This window comes from Ursus maritimus, unplaced genomic scaffold (genome assembly GCF_017311325.1).
Source record: "Ursus maritimus isolate PB19 unplaced genomic scaffold, ASM1731132v1 scaffold_2, whole genome shotgun sequence".
In the NCBI taxonomy this organism is placed as follows: Eukaryota; Metazoa; Chordata; class Mammalia; order Carnivora; family Ursidae; genus Ursus; species Ursus maritimus.
In genome coordinates this window covers 75,321,275-75,344,279 of record NW_024424452.1, presented here as the reverse complement: position 1 = coordinate 75,344,279, position 23,005 = coordinate 75,321,275, and the positions used below count along the sequence as shown (strand labels likewise).

At 38.4% G+C, this 23,005-nt stretch overlaps 1 protein-coding gene and 1 pseudogene across 1 annotated transcript in view; both read right to left on the bottom strand.

Annotated features, from left to right (window-relative positions):
- Positions 1-390: 390 nt before the first annotated feature.
- MROH9 (maestro heat like repeat family member 9) overlaps positions 391-23,005 on the bottom strand; it is a 152,153-nt gene continuing 129,538 nt past the window's right edge. The window contains exons 18-24 of the mRNA XM_040634497.1: positions 19,606-19,747; positions 17,254-17,426; positions 12,405-12,557; positions 12,187-12,303; positions 11,487-11,589; positions 2,276-2,338; positions 391-748 (exon numbers count right to left, since the gene is read on the bottom strand). Of these exons, the coding sequence (XP_040490431.1) occupies positions 426-748; positions 2,276-2,338; positions 11,487-11,589; positions 12,187-12,303; positions 12,405-12,557; positions 17,254-17,426; positions 19,606-19,747 (1,074 nt within the window). The 3' untranslated portion in view covers positions 391-425. The remainder of the gene's footprint in view (positions 749-2,275; positions 2,339-11,486; positions 11,590-12,186; positions 12,304-12,404; positions 12,558-17,253; positions 17,427-19,605; positions 19,748-23,005) is intronic.
- Positions 14,682-15,714, bottom strand: LOC103668863 (annotated as a pseudogene).

Below are 23,005 nucleotides of genomic sequence, written 5' to 3'. Positions count from 1 at the left end.
GGCAAGTCCCATGTCTTCCTTTGTCAATACTGCTCTAGGCAGCATTTGTCCCAGCAGGATGGAAATAGCCACACTGTGTGTCACTAGACTGTGTGTCACTAGACTGTGTGTCACTAGACTGTGACCTTCCTGAGAGCAGGAACCTTGTTTACACCACCCAAATGTCCCCACTGCCTAGCAGAGTGCCTGGTACTTAGAAGGTGTTCAATAGATGCTTACTGATAAGTCAAAATCCAAGAGCTTCTCATCAAACACTTTCCTTATATGATTTTTCAATTTTATTAGTGGCCCTCTGATCACTGTCAAACATAGAAAGGCAACGGATTTCTATATTTGAATAGAGAATTAAGTGACAGGAAAGGCTTCCAGCATCCTTCAGAAAAGCGTGTATATACAGACTCAAGTTATCAAGAGGGAAAGGAAAATCACTTCTCTTCTGAGATGTGGTCCGAGCAACAGACCAACAGCTCATTCTTTACCAAATTGTATTCATAATTCTCATCTGCATGGACTTCCTTGTCATTCTTGGTTTCCTTAATCCTCATAGGACTGCCTGCCAGGTTGTTGGGCCAGTTATATTTATAAAGAGGCTTCAGTTTTTTTGCGTAGATAGAGTTAAATACTCTTCGGAAGATTTGTTTAAGATTTGAGGAGGTCAATCGATGGGCTATTTCCTGGAAAATTTTGTAGGTTATTTCTGCCAACTCCCTGATCACAGGGTCTTCATCCCGAAGCACTCGGTCAATAGCTGTAAGAGCAGAAGGGCCTTTTAGTTCAAGACATCTCTCTCATGGTTGAGAAGCTGTAACCTTAAACAGCACCACCACCTTTCACAGAGTCTCTCCTCTCTTCTCTAACCTCCCAATTTTCATTATTTCGACTAGAAGCATCCAGGAAGTTTTATCTGCTTATCCCCACCAGACCTCGATAAAGAAAAATAGGAATACTCACTAAATATCTACTGAGTGCCTATTATGTGCTGAACATTCTGCTAGGTAGCGTAAACATATATTCATGAAGAGGTTCAATAGTGCTCATAATAATGAAAAAAATTGGGACTCAGTCTCAGTTCATCAACAGAGAACCGTGTAAAAATTAGGCATATCATAAAATGAAATAGCATACACATAATAACATGATGATGAAAACCCGTGTTTCTTGGCATGAATATATGAAGAAATGAAAGAGCTATGTGACACTTATGATAGTTTAAAAAAATAAACATGTAATAGCTTACATTCTTTAAAAATATCTGAGATAATATATATACCAAAATGCTAATATCATTTTATCCAGATACCGGGCTTGTAGAAGTTATTTTCTTCTTAACAAAAAGAAATCGAGAGGGGAAAACAAGGACAGATGTGGAAAAGAGAGAGGAGAAGGAGCAGGAAGTGGAGGAGGGGAGAAAGAAGAAAAAGATTTTGAGGGATATAGAGGCAGAATTATTGTGCTTAACGTTTGCAGGCAGTCAATAAATACGTATTGAATAAATGAGTGAATGAGTGAATGAGAAAGTGGAAAAGCAAGGAAGATAATGATGCGTCAGTGTGGGTTCATCAGTGGTAACAAACATGCCACAGGGGAGAGGGATGTTGATAAGGGGGAGGCGTGTGTGTGTGTGTGGGGGGGGCAGAACGTATATGGGAAATCTCTGTACCTTCCTTCCAGTAAATCTGAAACTGCTCTGAGAAAGTAAGTCTATGACACACACAAAAAAGGGAAAGAAGGAAGGAAGGCTGCCACCCTACCTTCTACCTCACCTGTTTGTAATTCTGATTTTGAAAGCAAACAGTCTCCTTCTTTAATTCCCTCCGCTGCAAATGTGCATTGCTATCCTCTAAAATGTAAATTCTCTGAGGAAGGGACTTTGCTTTGTTTGTGGCTCTATGTTCCACAGCTGGAATAGTGCTGTCACATGGTAGATGCTGGAAAAAAATTTGTTGGATGGATGAACGAGTGAATAAATCTTCAACTCTGTAGTTCCTAAGGGCTCTAGGATGATAGATGGGTCTCAAATAATGAGAGGGATAGATAGATTTAAGCACGTGCACACACACAAACCCTAAGAAGGGAAGGGAAGAGAAGGAAAGGGAAGGGAAGTAGGGAGGGGAAAGGAAGAAAAGAAAAGATGCCCTATAACCTAGTCCTTCCACTGATTCCCCCTTACCACCCATCCCTGGCACCATTACAGAACACACATGTGAACTGAATCACAAATAGTGAATTCACTTAGACTTATACATACAGATTTCACTATGACTTCAACACTTACCCTCAAGCATGACTGCAATTTCATCTCTGAGCAGTAAATGGCCACCTAATTTTGCCAAGTACCCTGTGCACAAGATAAAATTAAAGTTACCCCAAGATACGTCATGCAAATGCTTCCTCTGATCTGGCCGCCTTCATAGCTTTCTTCAAAGAAAAGTATCTCTAGATGATCATTGAAACATCCTTTAGTGCTTTCAAATAATTATTATTTAACAAAACTCTTTATTGACATATATTTATGTATATAAATGTGCACAAATCATAATTGCACAGCTTGGTGAATGACCACAAAGTGAACAGTTCTAGCTACCACTTAGACCATTAAATAGAACAACTATTAGCATTCCGGAAGCCTCCCTCGTGCCTTTCCCAATATCCTCCTCCACCCTGTAAAATACTCTTTTGCTCAACTTGTTGTTGAGCTTTACTAAGAGAGTAATCCAGGTTCCTTATTGTGGCAATAGTTCATTCATTTCTCATTTATTTATGTCATATCTATCTACGGCTGCTTTTACACTACAACAGCAGTGCTGAGTAGTGTTGACAGAGACCACACAGGATTCATGCCTTAAAATATTTACTATCTGGTCCTTTACAGGAAGAGTTTGCTTGAACGCTGTTATAGGATATTCCATCTTATGAATGTAGCATTTAAAAAATCCATTCTGTTAATGATGGACAGTGTGTTGTTTTCAACTCATGGCTATTATGAATGATGATGTCATTATGGGCATTCTTGTATGAATTTTGGTATGCATTTGTATGCATTGTGTGGTATGTAGCTAGCAGAGGACTTATTGGCTAATGGATATACTTATCTTCACCTTTAATCATTACCACCAAACAATTTCCAAAGTGGTTGTACCAATTTTCACTCCCACCAGGAACTATGAACATTTCCATTACTTTATATCCTCTCTGCCATTTGACATTGTTAGCCTTTTTCCTTTCAGTTATTCTTATGGATTTGGTGGTGGCATCACACTGTGATTTTCTTTGCTTTTTTTTGGGTGATGATTACTAAGAGTTTTATATAGTATTTATGGGCCACTTGGATATTTCTTTTGTAAAATATCTAAGTATCTTGCCTGTTTTTATATTGAGTTATCTTTTACTTATATATTTGTAGGCATTTTTTACTTGGGATACTAATCTTTTTTAATGTCACATGACTTCCAAATATCTCCTCCTACTTTGGGGCTAAACTTTTCCATTTGTATTTTTTTTTTTTTAATAAACAGAAGTCTCTAATTTTAATGCAGTCCAAGTCACCATCTTTTTATTTATGGCTAGTGAATTTTGGAGTCTTGATAGGAAATCTTGGATGTCTCAGGCTATACTGATATTCTACTATATTTACTTTTAGAAGCTTTATTGTTTTACCGTTTACTCTTTGGGATTGTAGACTGAAGTGTAATTATACTGCGTAAAGTAGGAGTCAATATATTTTTTATATTCCTGTGTAATTAACCCAGCACCATTGAAAGAAAAAACAGTCCTTTCCCTACTGCTGCGCAGTCACTGATATCATAAATTGTGTGGGGGTCAGTGTCTTAACTTCATTCTATCACTGCTACTGCCATACTACCTTAATGTATAATGTGTCCTGCTATCTTTCCAGTAGTAGTTCTTCAACTTTGTGGTTCTTTAAATTATCTTGGCGAACTCTCTAACCATTAAATTTTCATGTAAAATTAAGAATCAGCTTGTCTCATTTCATACACACACACACGCACACACGCATTGAATCGACAGATCAGTTTGGGGAGAGCTGACATGCCATAATATCTAATCCTTTAGTCCACGAACGTGATACGCCACTCCAAAGTTGCTAAAAATTTTCTCAGTGTTTTCTAGTTTTCAGTGCATCAGTCTTTTTTTTTTTTTTTAAGATTTTATTTATTTATTCGACAGAGATGGAGACAGCCAGTGAGAGAGGGAACACAAGCAGGGGGAGTGGGAGAGGAAGAAGCAGGCTCATAGCAGAGGAGCCTGATGTGGGGCTCGATCCCATAACGCCGGGATCACGCCCTGAGCCGAAGGCAGACGCTTAACCGCTGTGCCACCCAGGCGCCCCACAGCGCATCAGTCTTGTACATCTTTCCTTAGTTTTGTTTTGAGGTCTTTGATGGTATTTTTGGTGCTGTTGTATTAGGCATTTTCAAAAATTTGGTTTCCTGGAGCGCCTGGGTGGCTCAGTCAGTTGGGCATCTGCCTTTGGCTCAGGTCATGATCTCAGTGTCCTGGGATCAAGCCCTGCATCAGGCTTTCTGTTCAGCGGGGAGTCTGCTTCTCCCTCTCACTCTCCTTCTGTGCTCTCCTTCTCTCTGCCTCAAATAAATAGATGAAATCTTTTAAAAAAATTTGGTTTCCTGGTTGTTTATTGCTGGGATATAGAAATCCAATTGCTCTTTATATTTTGATGCTGTATCTAGAAAATTTGCTAAATTTACATATTATTCAAATAGTATTTTTCTGAATTCTTTCCAGTGTTCTAAATATTTTTAAATATTATTATTTATCTACGAATTTTAAAAGTTTTATTTTCTTTTGTCCAAACATATACATTTTATTTCTTATTACCTTATTTTAGTTCCGGAAAAGCCTGGGAGTATTTTCTAGAGTTTCTCCTCATGGTCAGTCTATTGCAAGTTCAGTTCCTTCAGTTCAAAATTTCTGCACTGTTTTTCAGTTTCTCAACTACCACTTTAGCGTTTAGAATTGGCAAAACCTAAAAAAGGAAATAACCCCCAGATATCAGGTCTACTTCTTTTGGTGTTTCTTTTCTTCTGTTCTGGGTCACCGTCTTTATAAAAGCTCTTAAATGTTTTCAGATAAGCTTTTAAAGCCTTTTTGAAACTGTTCTTTTTATCCTTGACACAAAGACACAACCAAAGCCTACAGAGGTTGAGAGACTTGGTAAAGGTCACATGGCTAACGGGCATTCTGAGATGTGAATGCAAGCTGCTCTAACCCTCACCAATATTTCATATTGCCTCTGCTTCAGTCAAAACAGTGATCACAAAAATCATAGCAACTGATCATTTTCAAAACCCATCTACAGATCATAGAGCTCAAGTTACTCTTCTTGGCAGGGGGAGCATGGGCTTAAACCTTTAAGAACAATGCTTGAAATAAAAATGTGTGTGGTGGGGTATCCTTAAATGTCAAGCTTTTCTATCTGCTTAATTTTGTAATCCAATGTAATTCCTTTTAGAATTAGATGGAGAATACAAATAGATGAATGAAAGTTTCCTATGCCAGAAAGTACTAATTTCCCCCAATGTCAAATTGCTTCTTTCCTTTAGTTCCCTTACTAAAGCCACTGAGTTTTAGCTGGACATATGGCCACTCAGCAGACGTCGAGATTTTCAAGACTTCTTTGCACTTTGGCAACATGTCTGAGTTCTGGGCTAATGATCATTTAGCAGAAGTAATATTTACTCTTTAAAGAGCTGGGTGTGACCTCTTGATATTTTTTTCCTTCCCAGTTGACGGGCATGTAGAAGTGGTTGCAGGTGCTGGAGCAAACATCTTGGACTTGACGTAGGAAATTGTGATGAGGACGCTAGAGCAACAGAAGAGCTGGTATCCGCGTGCTGGCCCTTGGCCTCTACATGAGACAGAAACAAACTACTACCTCGTTTCAGCCACAGCTGTATTCGGGTCTTTCTTACACTGCAGGAACATATTTCATAAATGCAATATTACCACCAAAAGAACAAAACAGGGGGCAAAGTTAGGGAACAACACCCGAAAATGGAATGGCTCTCCTGACAGGGTGGTTGTGAAAGTCACAAAGGAATTTGATGATTTGACAAACATCGTGGATTAACCAAAATGCCAACAAGGCCCACATGAGTGTGACCTCAGCTGTGTGGAAGATTGCAGTTGGTGGCGGTGGGGAGAGTGGTGGACCGGAAGTACAAGCTCTAGCCATGAGTGTGGTGACTCTTAACTTCACTCAGTTTGCTACCGTGGAGAAATGCAGGTCTGGGGGCGTCTTATCTTTCCTTTCCCCATGCCCCAAATAATTGGACATCCAGAGAGACTCATGTGAAAGTTCTCAGATTTTATGTGTCGACAGCTATGACATACTGCTAGCTGCCAATCGACATCATTGTCCTCTTCTTGACCATTAAAAACAAAACAAAACAAAACAAAACAAAAAACAAAACAAAACCATAACATAATTCCAAGCATTTCTTGAAACTAATGATTTGAAAAACACAATGACCGTCCTGGTCACTGGGGGTTGTAAGATAAGCTACTGGTTGAGACTTTGAGGAAAGCTTTGTAAGATCAGGCCGACCCAGAAACGAAAAGGTGATTTTTACCCTTTACTTTTTTGTTTCTTCCTTGGTGCAACACTGTCGAAAGGCTGAAGGTAATCAGAAAACACAGATGGGAGAGATGCCACATGCTAAGGACAGGTGGCATTATGAAGCCAATGATGCAATGAATATCTAGGTACACACATCATTCCTCACATGCAGTAGATCAGAGAATAAATCCTCCTGAGAGGAGGTTGAGTCAAAGGAGTACACATCTCACATCCTGATGGATGCTATCAAACTGTTCTTAGAGCGGCAGCTACTTACACCGTCACCAGTAATGTGAAGAGATTACCTACTTCCTGTAACCTCATGGCGACAGTCGAGTATAAGACCTTTTGATCTGTGTCAACGCGGTGAATAGAAACATTTCATCATTTCAATTTGCATCACTTTTTGGATGAAGTTATGAAAATTTTATGTTTATGAGCCAAATAATTTTTTTCATGTTCAGTGTCCATTTTTCTAGTGGGTTGTCTTTTCTTACGGATTTGTATAGGATCTTTGGACAGGAAGAACTCACCCTTCATTTGTGGTGTTGTAAGTGTTTCATCTCAGTTTGGTTTTTCACTCTGTTTATGGTGGTTTTGCTCTGCAGAAATATTTACTTTTCTCAAAGATGATCAATCTTTTCTTCATGATTCTTAGATTTTGACTTTTACCTTAGAAAGATCTTACCCACCCCCGGATTATAAAGCACATTCTTCCATACTATTCTAACTAAAATTTTGCTTATCATTATTATGGTTTCACTTTCAGCATTTGAGTCTTTGACTATCTGGAATTTATTTAAAGTAAGAACTAAGATAGGAATAAAATAATTTTTAAAATTCCAGATGGCTCACCAGGTGTCCATAAGCTACTTAGGGAATATTCTATATTTTCATCACTGTTAAAGCCAATGATGCACTTTAAAATATTGCATGTGTTGATAGTTATTTCTGGATGGTATTTTGTTCTATTTGTTTGTCTATTTATTCCATGTGATGTTAAGTACTGTAGCTGTGTTAATATCTGATAGAGCTAGTCCTCTCTGTCTTTGTCTCTGTCTGTCTCTCTTTTTTTTTGGTCAGAATTTCCTGGATATTCTTATATGCTTATTCTACATTAATTTTAGAATCAACATGCCACTTTTGAGAAAAGAAAGCCCTACTGATATTTTATTTTTTTATTTTTCATTTTCTTTACTTATTTTTAAGATTTTATTTATTTCTTTGAGAGAGAGAGAGAGAGCACAAGTGCAATTGGGAGTGCACACGAGCAGGGGAGGGGCAGAGGGAGAGGGAGAAGCAGACTCCTCCCCTCTGAGCAGGGACCCCAATTAGGGGCTCAATCCTAGGACCCTGGAACATGACCTGAGCCGAAGGCAGAGACTTAACAGACTGAGCCACCCAGGAACCCCTACTGATATTTTAACTGGCACTTCCTTCCATGCATATATTCCATGTACATTTTTTTAAAGATTTTATTTATTGGAACACCTGGGTGGCTCAGTCAGTTAAACGTCTACCTTCAGCTCGGGTCATGATCCCAGGATCCTGGAATGGAGTCCCGCATTGGGATCTTTGCTTAGCATGGAGCCTGCTTCTTCCTCTACTCCTCCCATAAATTGTGCTCGCTCTCTCACTCGCTCTCTCTGACAAGTAAATAAAAATCGATTTTGTTTATTTATTTGTCAGAGAGAGAGAACACAAGCAGGGGAGCTGCAGGGAGAGGGAGAAGCAGGCTCCCTACTTAGCAGGGAGCCTGATGTGGGACTTGATCCCAGCACCCTGGGATCATGACCTGAGCTGAAGGCAGACGTTTAACTGACTGAGCCACCCAGGAACCCCTTCCATGCACATTTTAAATTTTGATTCTTTGCCAAAATATGGTTTATACCTTCCTATTTCTTCGAATCTTCTTTGTATCTTTTAGTAATATTTGCAAGTTTTTTTTTAATAAAAATATTGCATATATTGTAGAGTTTTTTCTGGATCTCCCTTCCTTCAGTCTGTCCATACTTCTTCCTTTCCTTCCTCCCTTGCTCATCTTCCTCTCCCCGGGACGCTTTCTTTCTTGCCTTCCTTCCTTTCCCCTCTCTTTCCTTCCCCTCCCCTCTTCCCTTCCTTCCTTCCTTCCTTCCTTCCTTCCTTCCTTCCTTCCTTCTTCCTCCCTCCCCTTTTCTTTCTACTTAGGATTTTGTAGGCACTATTCTGCTGTATTTTAAGGTTGAATACTAAAGTGGGGAAATCTAATGACAGATTTACTTATTTTGTAATGTATAGATGACTTTTTTCCCTCTAAATGCTCAAGAATTCTTTAACTGTGAAGTTCCCTAACTTTATTAGGAAATGTCTTAATGTTGTATTCTATATAAAATGTTCCTTGAAAAATTATTTAATACTTCAATTTATTTAATTAAGTCTTTTTTATTTCTTAAATTATATCTTCGGATCCCTTTTTCTGCTCTAATAATTTTTCTTCTACAGGGTTATCATTTATGCATAGTTCCATTTCTTTTTTTTAATTTAAATTCAACTTAGTTAACATATAGTGTAGTATTTCTTTCAGGAGTAGAATTTATTGATTCATCACTTACATATAACACCCTGCGCTCAATCCAAGAGCCCTCCTTAATGCCCATCAACCATTTAGCCCATCCCCCCACCCACCTCTCCTCCAGCAACCTTCAGTTTGTTTCCTATATTTAAGAGTCTCTTATAATTTGCTTCCCTTTCTGTTTTTATCTATTTTATTTTTCCTTCTCTTCCCCTATGTTCATCTGTTTTGTTTCTTAAATTCCACATGAGTGAAATTTTATTTTAATACAAAAATCATAATCATATGATATTTGTCTTTCTCTGACTTATTTTGCTTAGCATAATACACTCCAGTTCTACCCACATTGTTGCAAATAGCAAGATTTCATTCTTTTTGATGGCTAATATTCCATTATACACACACACACACACACACACACACCCCTCATCTTCTTCATCCATTCATCAATCGGCAGACATTTGGGCTCTTTCCATAATTTGGTTGTTGTTGATAGTGCTGCTATAAACATTGGGGTGCATGAGCCCCTTTGAATCAGCGTTTTTGTATCCTTTGGATAAATACCTAGTAGTGCAATTGCTGGGCCATAGGGTAGTTCTGTTTTTAACTTTTTGAGGAACCTCCATATTGTTTTTCAGAGTAGCTGCACCAGTTTGCGTTCCCACCAACTGTGCAAAAGGGGTCCCCTTTCTCCACATCCCATTGTCTCCCTGAGTTGTTAACTATAGCCGTTCTGACAGGTGCGAGGTGGTGTCTCATTGTGGTTTTGCTTTGTAGTTCCCTCAGGATAAGTGATGTCTTTTATTTATCGTCCATATCTCTCACTGTCCTTTAGTTTCTCAAACTGTTTCTTGCTGGTTTTCACTCCTTTTGCTAGCATTTCTTGGCCCTGTACCCCTTGTCTTTTCCTGGGTTATCAACAATATATATTTTCTCGTCTGCAGGTTGTAGGGTACTTTTTAATAACGGTTATACATTTTTTCTTACGCTTCCCCCCATACTTTGAAAGCTTATTTTTCCTGAGCTCCCATTATCCCATCTTACATTTCCTGTGTGCTTGTATCTATACCTTAGATCTTTATATTAAAAAGTCTTGGGTTCACAGAAATATATATCCTGTTTTTTTTCTGGTCTGTAGAAACATTCTCTAAACTTTGTTTTGCTTTTTCTATTTCCCCCCCTGGAAATACCTCTGTAGAAAAATAATGCTTTTTAAAATTACTTATTTTTGGGTCATGCAATATGATATACAGAGGAATGTTTGTGGAAAGTTCCAGGGCCGAGTTCAGGATAGCAGGAATTCTTTCTGGTTTGAAATAAAGCTCTTATGACACAAGGTTTCCCGTATGTTTGTGTTCCCTTACTTCTCTAAGATCAGCACAGATCAGGAGCTCTAGTGATGATCATAGTTCAGTTTGTCTTCTACCCTGACTGACAGACTCCTCCCTTCAAGTAAAACAGGACTGTATTTCCTTAGTCCTTGCTAAGCAGGTGGCCCTGCTACTCCATGATGTCAAACAGGGTTGAAGGAATATCCCACTGTCAAATTGAGAGCTCACGTCCTGTCACTCCAAGTAAAAGTTTATTAATTTTTATCTTTATGGTGAGAATTTAATGGGGAAAAAAACCTTTTTGGTCAGGTTTGTCCAAGATCAAAAACCTCAGGTGTCTTCTGTTGGAATCTTCCTGCATCTCCTCTCCCCTCACAACATTTTAAAAAAATCTTTGTTGTAGTTTGTGGTTAGAGATGCCCATGTTTTATTAAAGATGGTATTTGTATTTTTTATATTATTCTTATTCTTTGGGTAAGGATTTTTAAGCAGCAAAGGGGAATAATTAGTAATGGTTTGCCACCATCCTAAATCTGAAATTCATCCTGTTGGATACACTTTGTATAATAATTGAATCACAGAGCAATACTCACTGCATTATAAAATAGAGCTCTATTCTCATCACATACATTAACTTCTTTTATTTTTATTTATTTATTTATTTATTTATTTATTTATTTATTTATTTATTTATTTGAAGAGATAAGAGACAGCCAGCGAGAGAGGGAGCACAAGCAGGGGGAGTGGGAGAGGAAGAAGCAGGCTCATAGCGGAGAAGCCTGATGTGGGGCTCGATCCCAGAATGCCGGGATCACGCCCTGAGCCGAAGGCAGATGCTTAACGACTGCGCCACCCAGGCGGCTCCCACATACATTAACTTCTATTCATAGATATCACCATGGCAGGTGATAAAGAAAATTTATATTTTTTAAGAAACACTTCTAGCTGCTACCCCATTCCATACCTTTTAAGGAAAATACGATAATGAGAATTGAATTTTCTTTACCTATTAAAATAACTGATGCTCTCCTCAGATATACTCGGGAGCTTCTCAGGAATCCTAAGGTATGAGATATCAAATCTGTAATGTAGCTCTCATGAGAAGTAAGCTGAGAATAAAATGAAGAAAAAATCCTCAATCATTGGAAAAAGCACATTTGCTCCCTCCGGAGAGGCTTCCAGAAAAAAAAAAGAGCTTGGTTGCTTATCCAAATCAGGGCCAATTTAAAACTAGGGGATAGAAATCTCTTTACGTTTTTGTTTGTCGATGTTATTCAGTGTATTATATGATTCCCGAGCCCAACTTTGTGTTTCCAACCTTTGGAAAGCATTCTTCCATCCCCACTTGCCTATCGCTGCAGTGCATACTGGTTTCCAGAGCACCAGCTCATTAGATGGTGGCAAAGTAATTCCAGTTTTGCTTTTGGTGGTCGGCAATGCTGTTCCTACCTTTATAACCATCCATAGTTCAAAGTGGGTGAATTGGAGAAAGAAAATCAGAGATAGTCAATGTCAGGGAAGAGGTAGTGGAAAACTGAATTTTTTTCTGGTCTTAAGCCCTAGCTGTAACTACTCATGTGTTATCTTTTCTTCACATTCCTTCTCTAGGATCCACTCTCGTCCCTGCCACAGCTTTGATCACCTGGGATCTCCTTCAAAGCGATTTCTATAATTCTGATGGTAGTAAACACTGAGGGGCTACTTACGAGATTGTTACAAATGTTGAGCACCACCACCTCGAAATTGTAAAATTCGTCTTTGAGCAAATACGATGTCGGCCAATTTAACTCTGAGACACAGATTGCTAATGTATACTTACATGCCTGTGAAGTAGAGAAAGGTCACTGAGACTCTATTCGTCTGATGTTACAGAAAACACTGCGATTCTCTGCAAAACGAAGAAAAACAAGATCGCAGGACTTACTTGGACTACTCTTATTTCTGTGTCCTCCAAAAACAGGATCAGAGGCACCAAGCCTCCCAGAACCACATCATTCAGCATCCATGTGTACTGACTCATGTCCCTGAGTAATTCACCAAAGTGTTGAATGGCCATACTCCGAATGCCTCCATTACTCTAGAATATGAACACAGAGAAAAGCCCTATTTGAGGATATCACTAGGGTTCTTTCCTTTAAGCCGTGGGAGATATATATCTCATATATATATATATATATATGTTAAAATATATTTACATGTATACATACTATATGTGTATATAGACCATGTAGATATGTGTTCATACATACATACATAATAATTATTATTTATTTTAATTTTACTTTTTATTTTTTAAAGGTTATTTATTTATTTATTTGTCACAGAGAGAGCACAAGTGGAGGAGGGGTAAAGGGAGAAGCAGGCTCCCTGCTAAGCAAGGAGCTCGACACAGGACTCGATCCCAGGACCCCGGGATCATGACCCGAGCCGAAGGCAGACACTTAACCGACTGAGTCACCCAGGCATCTCTGTCGTTTATTTTTGGAAAAGGTTCAACTGGGTCTAAGCAGTCAGTTCTTTTTTTGATTGTAAAATAAAGATTTGCTTACCAAAACTTAAAATGCATCAGAAAAATTCCCTGTGAAGTGTTTCTTTTAAGACATTTAGTAATGTCCTAAAAAGATAAACTGGAATGATCTGTATAAAGTGGAAGTAATTTCTATAAAGGTACTTAAAGTAAAGTAACATGGTATATTCAAATGCTGTAAACCTTTGGAGATTGCTAGCGAATACCAGTGGGAGCTCTCTGCATACTGGCATAGAACCAGATTTCTAAGGGCTTGCTTATGTCAGATAGGAAGGTTATGGGATTATAAAGAGCTAGAAGAGAAGAATTGCAAGTTAGAGAAAAGGTTAATTTTTAGAAATATAATATCACTTCCTAGTTTTTAAGAAATGTTCATGATTTCCTTAATTTTTCTTTTGGTTTTTTACTTTCTGTTCTCAGGAACATATCAGATATATTGCCAACAAAATACAAATGGCTACTATATGTTCTTATGTTCCTTTCCAGAGGTAATAAATGTGGGTCCAAGTGAAAACCTGAAGCGATGGTCATCAAATCACGTCCTAGGGGATGGAAAGCGGATGTGAATGAGCAAAGCAGGTGGCATTTAAGGAAAGCAGGGAGACAGGGAGGCTGAGACAAAGGAAAGTTCTGGGCCTCTCTCAGAGAGGCCAGCCAGCTCCTGCAGACTGTTGCCAAGTAGTTTTAAACTGTGAGAAACCTCCCAGTTTAAAAATATTGGACTTAAACTGTTTGAGAGTCAAACTTAACACGCCTGCAAGTTGCATTTATCTGTGGGTTACTTCTTTGTATCCTTGGTCGACAGGAAGACATACACTCACAACTGAAAGCCTATCTGGACTAACGGAAAGAGATTGAAGTGCCTCACACCTGCTGAAATCCCAGCTTTGTCCCCCAAAGATTGGGTAAGCTTGAGCAAGTTATTTTTTTTCTTTTCTTTTTTTCCTCATTTGTATTTTTAATCAAAATATTGCTATCCATTTTTTTTAACTCTTTCTTATAAGCACCAAATATTAATATCTAAGTCAATTTTGGGGGGAAACAGCATCAAGAACAAAATAGTGATGTTCATTCCTCCAAACAACCAAATTTGAAGTCACCAAAGCAAAAACGAAAAGCACTCTCCCCCCCCCCCCCCAAAAAGTAACAAAAGTCACATTCTAGGGTTTCAGAGCATTTAGCAGCCTCCCTTGTGCTGTCTAATTATTCTTCAGCTGACTTTCGAAAAAAAACAAAACCAAAAACAACCCACCCTAGCTCATCAACATATACATTTTCCATTTGCTTTTTTAAAAATTAAAAATAATAATTAAAAGAAAACCTGAAGGAATTCACAATCAATTAACTGACTTATTCCAATCTTGCGTACAGGAAGGTCAGGAAGGCTATTTGCAGCACGCACCGTTAGGGGGTACTGGTCTTCGAGGTTTAGCTTCCTTCCAAAATTCTCTTCAAGAATTCCACAGGACAGGGGCGCCTGGGTGGCACAGTCGTTAAGCGTCTGCCTTCGGCTCAGGGCGTGATCCTGGCCTACCGGGAATCGAGTCCCACATCAGGCTCCTCCGCTATGAGCCTGCTTCTTCCTCTCCCACTCCCCCTGCTTGTGTTCCCTCTCTCGCTGGCTGTCTCTCTGTCATATAAATAAACAAAATCTTAAAAAAAAAAAAAAAAGAATTCCACAGGACAGCACAGCTCCCAGTGCTGTTCTTCATAGAGTGACAGGGCTTTCCTCAAATCGACACAGTTACTATACACCTGTGTAAACTATTTCCCATTCCGTTGCAGTACTTTCACTGAGAGGTCAAGAATCAGTCTGAGAAACTCCCACCTGGAATCTTCTGGAGGTGTGGCGATCGGAACAGCTGTCACATCATTACTCATATAGTCAAACTCTCCCTTCTTTGGCTCCTCTTCAGTATAGGAATAGTCTTCTATTAGAATCTGAGAGCAGTCTCCTTTAAGACTGTGTAAGGTGTGGCCACATGTTTTTTGCATGTAGTTCTTACATCCATCTGTTTGGCCAGTCTCTTACCATAGTGATCATCTTTGGTTTCCGTTTGATTATTTCACATAATATGCCCCATCTCCGCCCCCCAGAATCAGTGCGTCTTTGCCACTTTATTCTTTCCCACTGTGCATGATGGCCTGGGGACACCCAAATCACTCTCCACCAGAGGAACAGCCCCTCTAAGGATGAGAATATTTCTAAACTGCTTCAACTGCAGAATTGTGATGTTCTGATAAAGTGAATCTCCATCATACACCACTACATCAATGTCTTACTCAACCAGGTGACCATCAGCGGTGGGCCAGTATCTGTGGATGGCCCCTCCTCGAACAATGGGTGGTCATCGCTTCACCCACCCAGTACTGTACTGCCCTGATTCAATTCTTTCATTCTTTCTCCTATTTTGTTCAAAAGACTTGTGAGAACTCTGAAGGTCCGACAACACCAGTCCACGCGGGCAAATTCTCAAATTAGCAAAGCTGCCATTTTTCTTTATGTAGGTCACTAAGTAAATGTGGTCTTGCCAGGTGTGCACGGACTCCATCATCCCTTCCTCCTGGAACATGGACTGTAGAATGTTCTCACCATCAACTTTGGCTCAGAGCTTGGAGTCCAGGTGCTGTTCAGTGCTGTTGCCCTAGGGAGGCGAGGCCTTGTGTCATGTCTGGGGGAGGCGGCCATGGGGACTGGGGGCTGCATGCCTGTCACTGTTTTTCTTTAAATGTGGAGAAACGCAGTATCATTGTTCATTGATATCCTAATATTTTTCAAATACTCTATCTCCAAGGAATGATTAGGGTAAATTGATATTTGGTAATTTCCCCTTCTCTCTGATTTTGCTTCTTTTCATTTGGTGTGGTTTGATTATTTATTTAGTTAAGTTTTTTTTTTTTCCAAGTGATTTCATTTTGAAAATTTTTTTTTTTACATGGACATTCCAACTACTTATTTAGCTGTGTGAACTTGGCCAAATATTCACTTCTCTTTGCTTCATTTTCCTTGTATGTAAACTGGATAACAGTAATAGTTATTTAGAGAATTATATGAGATAGACATGTAGAACCCTTAGAATAGTGACTGGTACTTAGTAAATGCTCAATAAATCCAGCCACCATTATTATTACTATTGTTATCATTATGTCCTTTTGAAAATAATTCTTGCCATTCAATTACTTCTTTCTATAATTTAATAATATTATGCCTTCTTCAATGAAATATGAATACTTAAGAACTCCCAAACTTTTGGAAAATAATTTTCTATGAAGTAATTCTCTGTTTCACAAGCAACTCATTATAGATGTCTTTAAAAATAAATATTCCCCTATGGCATACCAAAGTGTCTTTGCTTATTTAAATATGTTACTGTCACCCAGCTTTTCTGGAATACATTTACCATAAAAAACAAGAATTTTCAAAATGTGTAACTTTCTGATTAAAAACCTTTTTTTTTTTTAAAGATCTTATTTATCAGAGAGAATGAGATAGCACGAGCAGGAGGAGTGGCAGGCAGAGTGAGAAGCAGGCTCCCCTTTGAGCAAGGAGCCTGATGTGGGACTTGATAACAAAACCCTGAGCTGAAGGCAGATGCTTTACCAACTGAGCCACCCAGGCATCCTGATGAAATACCTTTTAATTAGAGTTTTATATGATAATAGCAAACACATTGGGGGCATTAACATGTCATCTCTAATGCCCATAATACACCTGCTACTGTCTATTTTATAGGTGGGGAGACTGAAGCAGTAAGAAACTGAATCACTTGCTTAAGATTTTACAGCTAGGAGGATGTGAACCCAGGCAGTCCAGATCTAGGGTAAGCCAAGATACGGCCCCTAAGCTACATACAATTCCTCTTTCCTCCAAAGACAGAGGCTGTTCTTTGATTCTTCTTTCTTAGGAGAACCTGAACAAACTTTTCCAGGTTCTCATAGTGTAGATATTCTCCAGCCCCCACACACCAGCTTCACTATATATAGATCTATCTATATATATCTATATATATATCTATATATATATCCCACATACATATATATAAAATGTAGTTATATATGCATATAATTGTATCTATAGACAGTATTTATTTGACTAATATTGTTATCTCTAGAGAAGAAATGGTAGCTCTGCACACAATGACTATCTCCTGTTGATTTATTCTGAAATGTAATATCGTTGCCTCAGCTGGGGCTTCAGCTTAACTATAAAACTTAATGATTTCACATATCTAACTGTGTAACTCACATGATCCATCAGAGGACAGTAGCTGGATGCAATTCTAATACACAAAGAGGAGTAGGTCACCTTGTCCAGTTTGACTAAAAGTCTTCGAAGGGTGATTAAGGCCCGAATTATGACAGTTTTGTCTTTTGAAAGGAAGGCATCCAAGATGGATATTAATAAGCTGCAGACATTTTCTATCTATATATAAAAGAGGAAAATGGTTGGATTTTGGAACTAGAAGGAAACGAGGTAGATTTGGCACATACATGTCTAGTTTGGGCAGCGTGCAGCCGTGTGCTGGGCTTGCCTCACAAGATTCGATTGTCAAATTGCCAAAAACTTTGTAAGCTGATTGTTAAAACAGACTCTTAACTATAGAGAACAAACCGATGGTTGCCAGAAGGGAGGGAGCTAGGGGATGGGTGAAACAGGTGAAGGAGATTAAGAGTCCAGTTATCACAATGAAGAGTGAGTAATGTATAGAATTGTTGCATCATTACCTGAAACTAATATAACACTGCATGTTAACTACACTGGAGTTAAAATTAAAAAATCACTATTAAAAAGCAAGTTTTGGAAAACTAGGAAGAAATAAAACAAAGGTAATAAATACTCAAAACTTCTCATCTCCTATTTCTTTTGCTCTATTTTACTCTTACAGGCCCTTGAGGTAATTTACACGTATTATACCTGTATGGTGGGAATATTAAATAATGATGCGCTACCAGCATCTCTCTCCAATTCTATGTTTAATGATGTCCCTTCGATAGCTTGAAATCAGCCACGATGCGAGTACACCAGAGCGATTGGCATTATTTCCAGAGAGCTGGTGGTTAAGCATTCACCAGCACACCGTGAGCAGGATGACCTCTAAACCAGGTGCTGGTGACTCGTGTGGACATGAGAGCCTCTGACCTGCTGAGCCAGGTCATGAGAGTCAACTGCAGATCAGAGACAACAGAACAGAAGGCAAGGAAAAAGGCAAAACGGTGACATCAAAGAAGAAAAACAAAGGCTGGAAAGAGAAGAAGTAAAAGAAAGAAACAAATGCCATTTGCCAAAATAATAGCCAGAGGCCTTGTGTCTGGCGGACAAGTTGTCCTTACGGATAGATGGGACGTGACCTCAACCCAGCTCACTCTCCACCGTTTCTCCCTTACTCTCCTAGATAACTTTGACACAGAACCTTCCTTTCAATTGTTAATAACATTGAGAAGAGCATTAGACAACGCGATAAATAACCCTGATTACTAAAACAAAGTACACCGACTTCTGCGATTTATTTAAAGCAAAGAGATCATGGCTCATTTCATTCTAAATGCAAAATGGGTGCCCACGGATACTCTGAGCTTTCAGAGACAATGCTTAATAGGTGAACAAGGATTTATTATTAAACTTATTAAATCAACACTGATTTATGGAATTATCATAATTCTATTATGCAAGGTACTTTGGGATGGGTGAAATAGGTGATGGGGATTAAGGAGGGTACTTGTGATGAGCACTGGGTGGTGTATGTAAGTGTTGAATTACTCAGTTGTACGCCCGAAACTAAAATTACACTGTATGCTAAATTACACTGGAATTTATATAAAAACTTTATAAAAAAGAATTTATAAGAGAATTACAAAACATGCTTTAATTTGGTCTTCCTGGAAGGCGAAAAGTATTCACGTGACTCAGTAGGAAAAAGTGTGAGACAGTGGTTCTCAAGTTTAAACTATTAGAATCACCCGGAGAATTTTTAAAAACACAGATTGATGGGCCCCATCCCATGATTTCTGATTCCACAGACCTGGGGTAGGGCCCCACAATTTCTATTTATAACAGGTTTCTGGGAGATGCTGATACTACTGGTTCAAGCATCATATATAGAGAACTATTGATATAAAGTATAAGCAAGTGCTCATAGTGGGTGTGGCTCTGAGAAGGATGCGTCTACCAGGTCAGAATATTCAGCAGACTTTGACTTGAGCTGAAAAAGGAGACAAATGTGAATATGCATGGGTAAAGGAGAAATGACCTGAGTGGAAAAAAAAGCTTGAGCGAGTGCTCTGGGATAGGAATTAATGTGTCGGCAGGTGTGCATGTTGGAGGGGAAATTAACTTATGTGTGTGTGGTTCAGACTAAGAGTTTGTGTGGGGCAATGCTGATCCATTCCAAGGGCAATGAACTATTTTCTAGGAAAAATCTAAACAGGGTGATTAAGCTACTGAGTTTACCTACCACACTGCTTCCATTCCACCCAGGCTTTGAAATTGTTTTAGCTATACAGAAACTGAGAAATAGCAGTTTTATCAGTAAGGATCTTGAGCAATGTCAAATCTTAGATCGACCATGATGGCGATCGCATTCACAGATCGCACACTCACGTGCCTCATTGATAACTGGAGCCATGCTGGCGATTTTCTGAAGGCTCAGCTTGCTAACTGCAGGATTGGAGTCGTTGACCCAGTTTCTGAAGAGAACCAAAAATTCTTCTGGGAACGGGTCCTTGAAGAAGTTATTCAGAAGCTGAAAGAAAACGGTCAATAAGTTCGTAAGCAGAGAAAGGCTAATGCACGATTTCTGCGTCAGTCATAGAAATCGAGACATTCTCAGTAAAACTGGAGCACAAGTCTCACTAAAACTCCAGATACTTATATGCATTCCTACACACATTCCTGTGTTCATAGTTTCTGTGTTCTCTGGAAGGAGGAGTAGCGGTCATAATAGGAAACACGTGCATATATATTTCTGTATATATCTACAGCTGATCCTTTCTATATGTTAGATGTATTATATACTGTATTCTTACAATAAAGTTAACTAGAGAAAAGAAAATGTTATTTTAAAAAATCATGAAGAAGAGGAATACATTTACAATATTGTGCTGTAAAAAATTCGTGTGTAAGTGGACCCGCACAGTTCAAGCCTGTGTTTATAATGCATATAACATATAGCATATATGTTAATTGACCTTACGTTAGTAGTAGTTAGGTTTTTGGGGAGTCAAAAGTTATATGTGGATTTTTGATGGTATGGGGTGAGCTTCCCAACTCCCATGTTGTTAGGAGTTAAATATATGCATTAAATTTTTTTTTCCTCTCCATTGTTGGAATTTCAGTGACTCAATTTAAATTACCTCCCTGTCCCAGATTATAGTTAGGTGGGTGAGTTCCTTGACAGTGAATATTTATATGTACTAGGAGGTCATGCCTACTATGGGCCAGGCATTATGCTAGTAAGTGGAAATTAGTTACTCGTTCTAAGTGGAAAATATGCCTTTATGTTTTGATGTGTGGTGATCACCCAACAAGAACTAACCTTGATAATATTTGGAAATAACACATCAATAACCATCGGTCTTCCATTGTTCCTAATTGATTTCAATTATCTAATTTTCTTTGCCTCTTGACTGGGACAAAGCCCAGCCTATGTAATGTATAGAAAAGCTGCCCCAGAAGATCCCGGTACCCATCGTTGGTTAAGAACCATTGACACAGAGAGTATCCAATATTCTTGTGATGTTTTTAATCTATTTCACACCCTTTTTCTCACTACTCATTTTACGTCTATTTTTTCTATTATATTGGGAAAAACTGGTCGATTTGAATGCTTTAGCATTAGATTGACTTATTTCACTTTGCGTAATGCCCTCTAGTTCCACTGATATTGCAAATGGCAAGATTTCATTTTTTCTGATGGTTGAGTAGTATTCCCTTGTGTATATATATATATACACCACACCTTCTTTACCACTCATCCGTTGATGGACATCTGGGCTCTTTCCATAGTTTGGCTATTGTGGACACTGCTGCTATAAACATTGGGGTGCAGGTGCCCCTTTAGATCACTACATTTGTATCTTTGGGGTAAATCCCTAGTAGTGCAATTGCTGGGTCACAGGGTAGTTCTATTTTCAACTTTTTTGAGGTACCTCCGTACTATTTTCCAGAGTGGCTGCATCAGCTTGCATTCCCACCAACAACACTGCACCCCTGTTTATAGCAGCATTATTTACAATAGCCAAGGTAGGGAAGCAACCCAAGTATCCATCCATAGATGAAAAAGTAAACAAATGTGGTATGTATATACAATGGACTGTTACTCAGCAATACAAAGACGACATCTTGCTATTTGCAACAACATGGACCTAGAGGGTATAAGGCCAAGTAAAATAAGTCAGAGAAAGACAAATACCATATTTTCACTCCTATGTGAAATCTAAAAAACAAAAGAATAAATAAACAAACAAAAAGCAGAATCAGATGCTTAAATGCAGAAAATAAATGGTTGGTTGCCAGAAGGAAGAGCGGTAGAGGGATGGGGAAAATGGGTAAAGGAGAGAGATACAGGCTTCCAGTTATGGAATGAATAAGTCATGGGAATAAAAGACACAGCACTGGGAATATCGTAATAGCGTTGCATGGTGACAGATGGCAGCTGCGCTTGCGAGCCCAGCACCATGGATAGAGTTGTCAGATCACAGTGCTGTACACCCGAAGCTCTGTCACATTGTGTGGCAGCTCTCTCAAGAAACAAAACCACCAGAGATGTACTGTATGGTGACTAACATAATAAAAAAATATTATTATAATATAAAAAAAAATTTAAAAAAATAAAATTAAAAAAAAAAGAAACAAAACAAGCACTAAAAACTTATGCCTAAAATGATATTTGATAAAGATAAATTTGAGAACCAAAAAAAAGCCACATTTGCACTAACAATTTAAAATAATAGAAACTACTTCATAATGCCAAAATTAACATGTAAGATTTATATGAATATGACAAAATATTGAATTAAAAAAAGAAGTGAAAATATAAAAATACCAAATATTCCTAAGAAGCTCATAGTTTCAATTTAACTGCAATCATAGTTTCAGTGAAAGGTTTGTTTTTTTCTTTTAAACCTGGCGAAATTATTTTAAAATGTGACTAGAAGGATGAATACATAGGAAAGACTAAAGACATTTTGAAGAGAGTTGAGGGAAAGTTGCTTTGTAAGACATTAAAATTTATTTGCAAACTGCCCTAATTCCATTGTGATACTTCCACAACCATGAAAAAATGAATGGAGCTTAACAGTGTCATCCAGGACAGACCCTAATGTGGGTGTGTGTTTGTGTGTATATATATGAAATTAATAATAGAAGTCATAAAAGTAGTGTCACCAGTGACTTTAAGGCTTATTAATTACATAATGCTGGGATAGGAAGTTAATATTTACTGAAAACTTTAGTTTTAGTTAGTTTTAGTGAAAAACTATAGTGTACCTTGTGGTACGCCATGTAACTTCATGGGAAACAACATTACATGTAAAAATTTATATAAAATGTATAAATACGAATAAACTATACATGACTATCAACTCTTTGGACACAGTAGTTTTTTAATGCTTAATTTTTTAAAATATTTTATTTATTTATCTGAGAGAGAGAGAGAGAGAGGGAGAGAGAGAGAGAAATCACGAGCAGGGGGAAGGGGCAAAAGGAGAAGCGGGTTCCCCCGCTGAGCAGGGAGTCCAATGCAGGACTCGATCAGGACCCTGGGATCATGACCTGAGCTGAAGGCAGACGCTTAACCATCTGAGCCACTCAGGCATCCCTAATGCTTAATTTTTATGAAAAAAAAAAAAAGACACATTCCATAAACAAAAGGCAAACAACAAACTGGGTACGGATTCTCAACAGGCATTACAATCAAATGTATAACACACTTAATATCCTTCACAAATTTCTGTGGGTGAGAGAGAGAGAATCATAGAATTCATTGAGAAAAACACTAAGA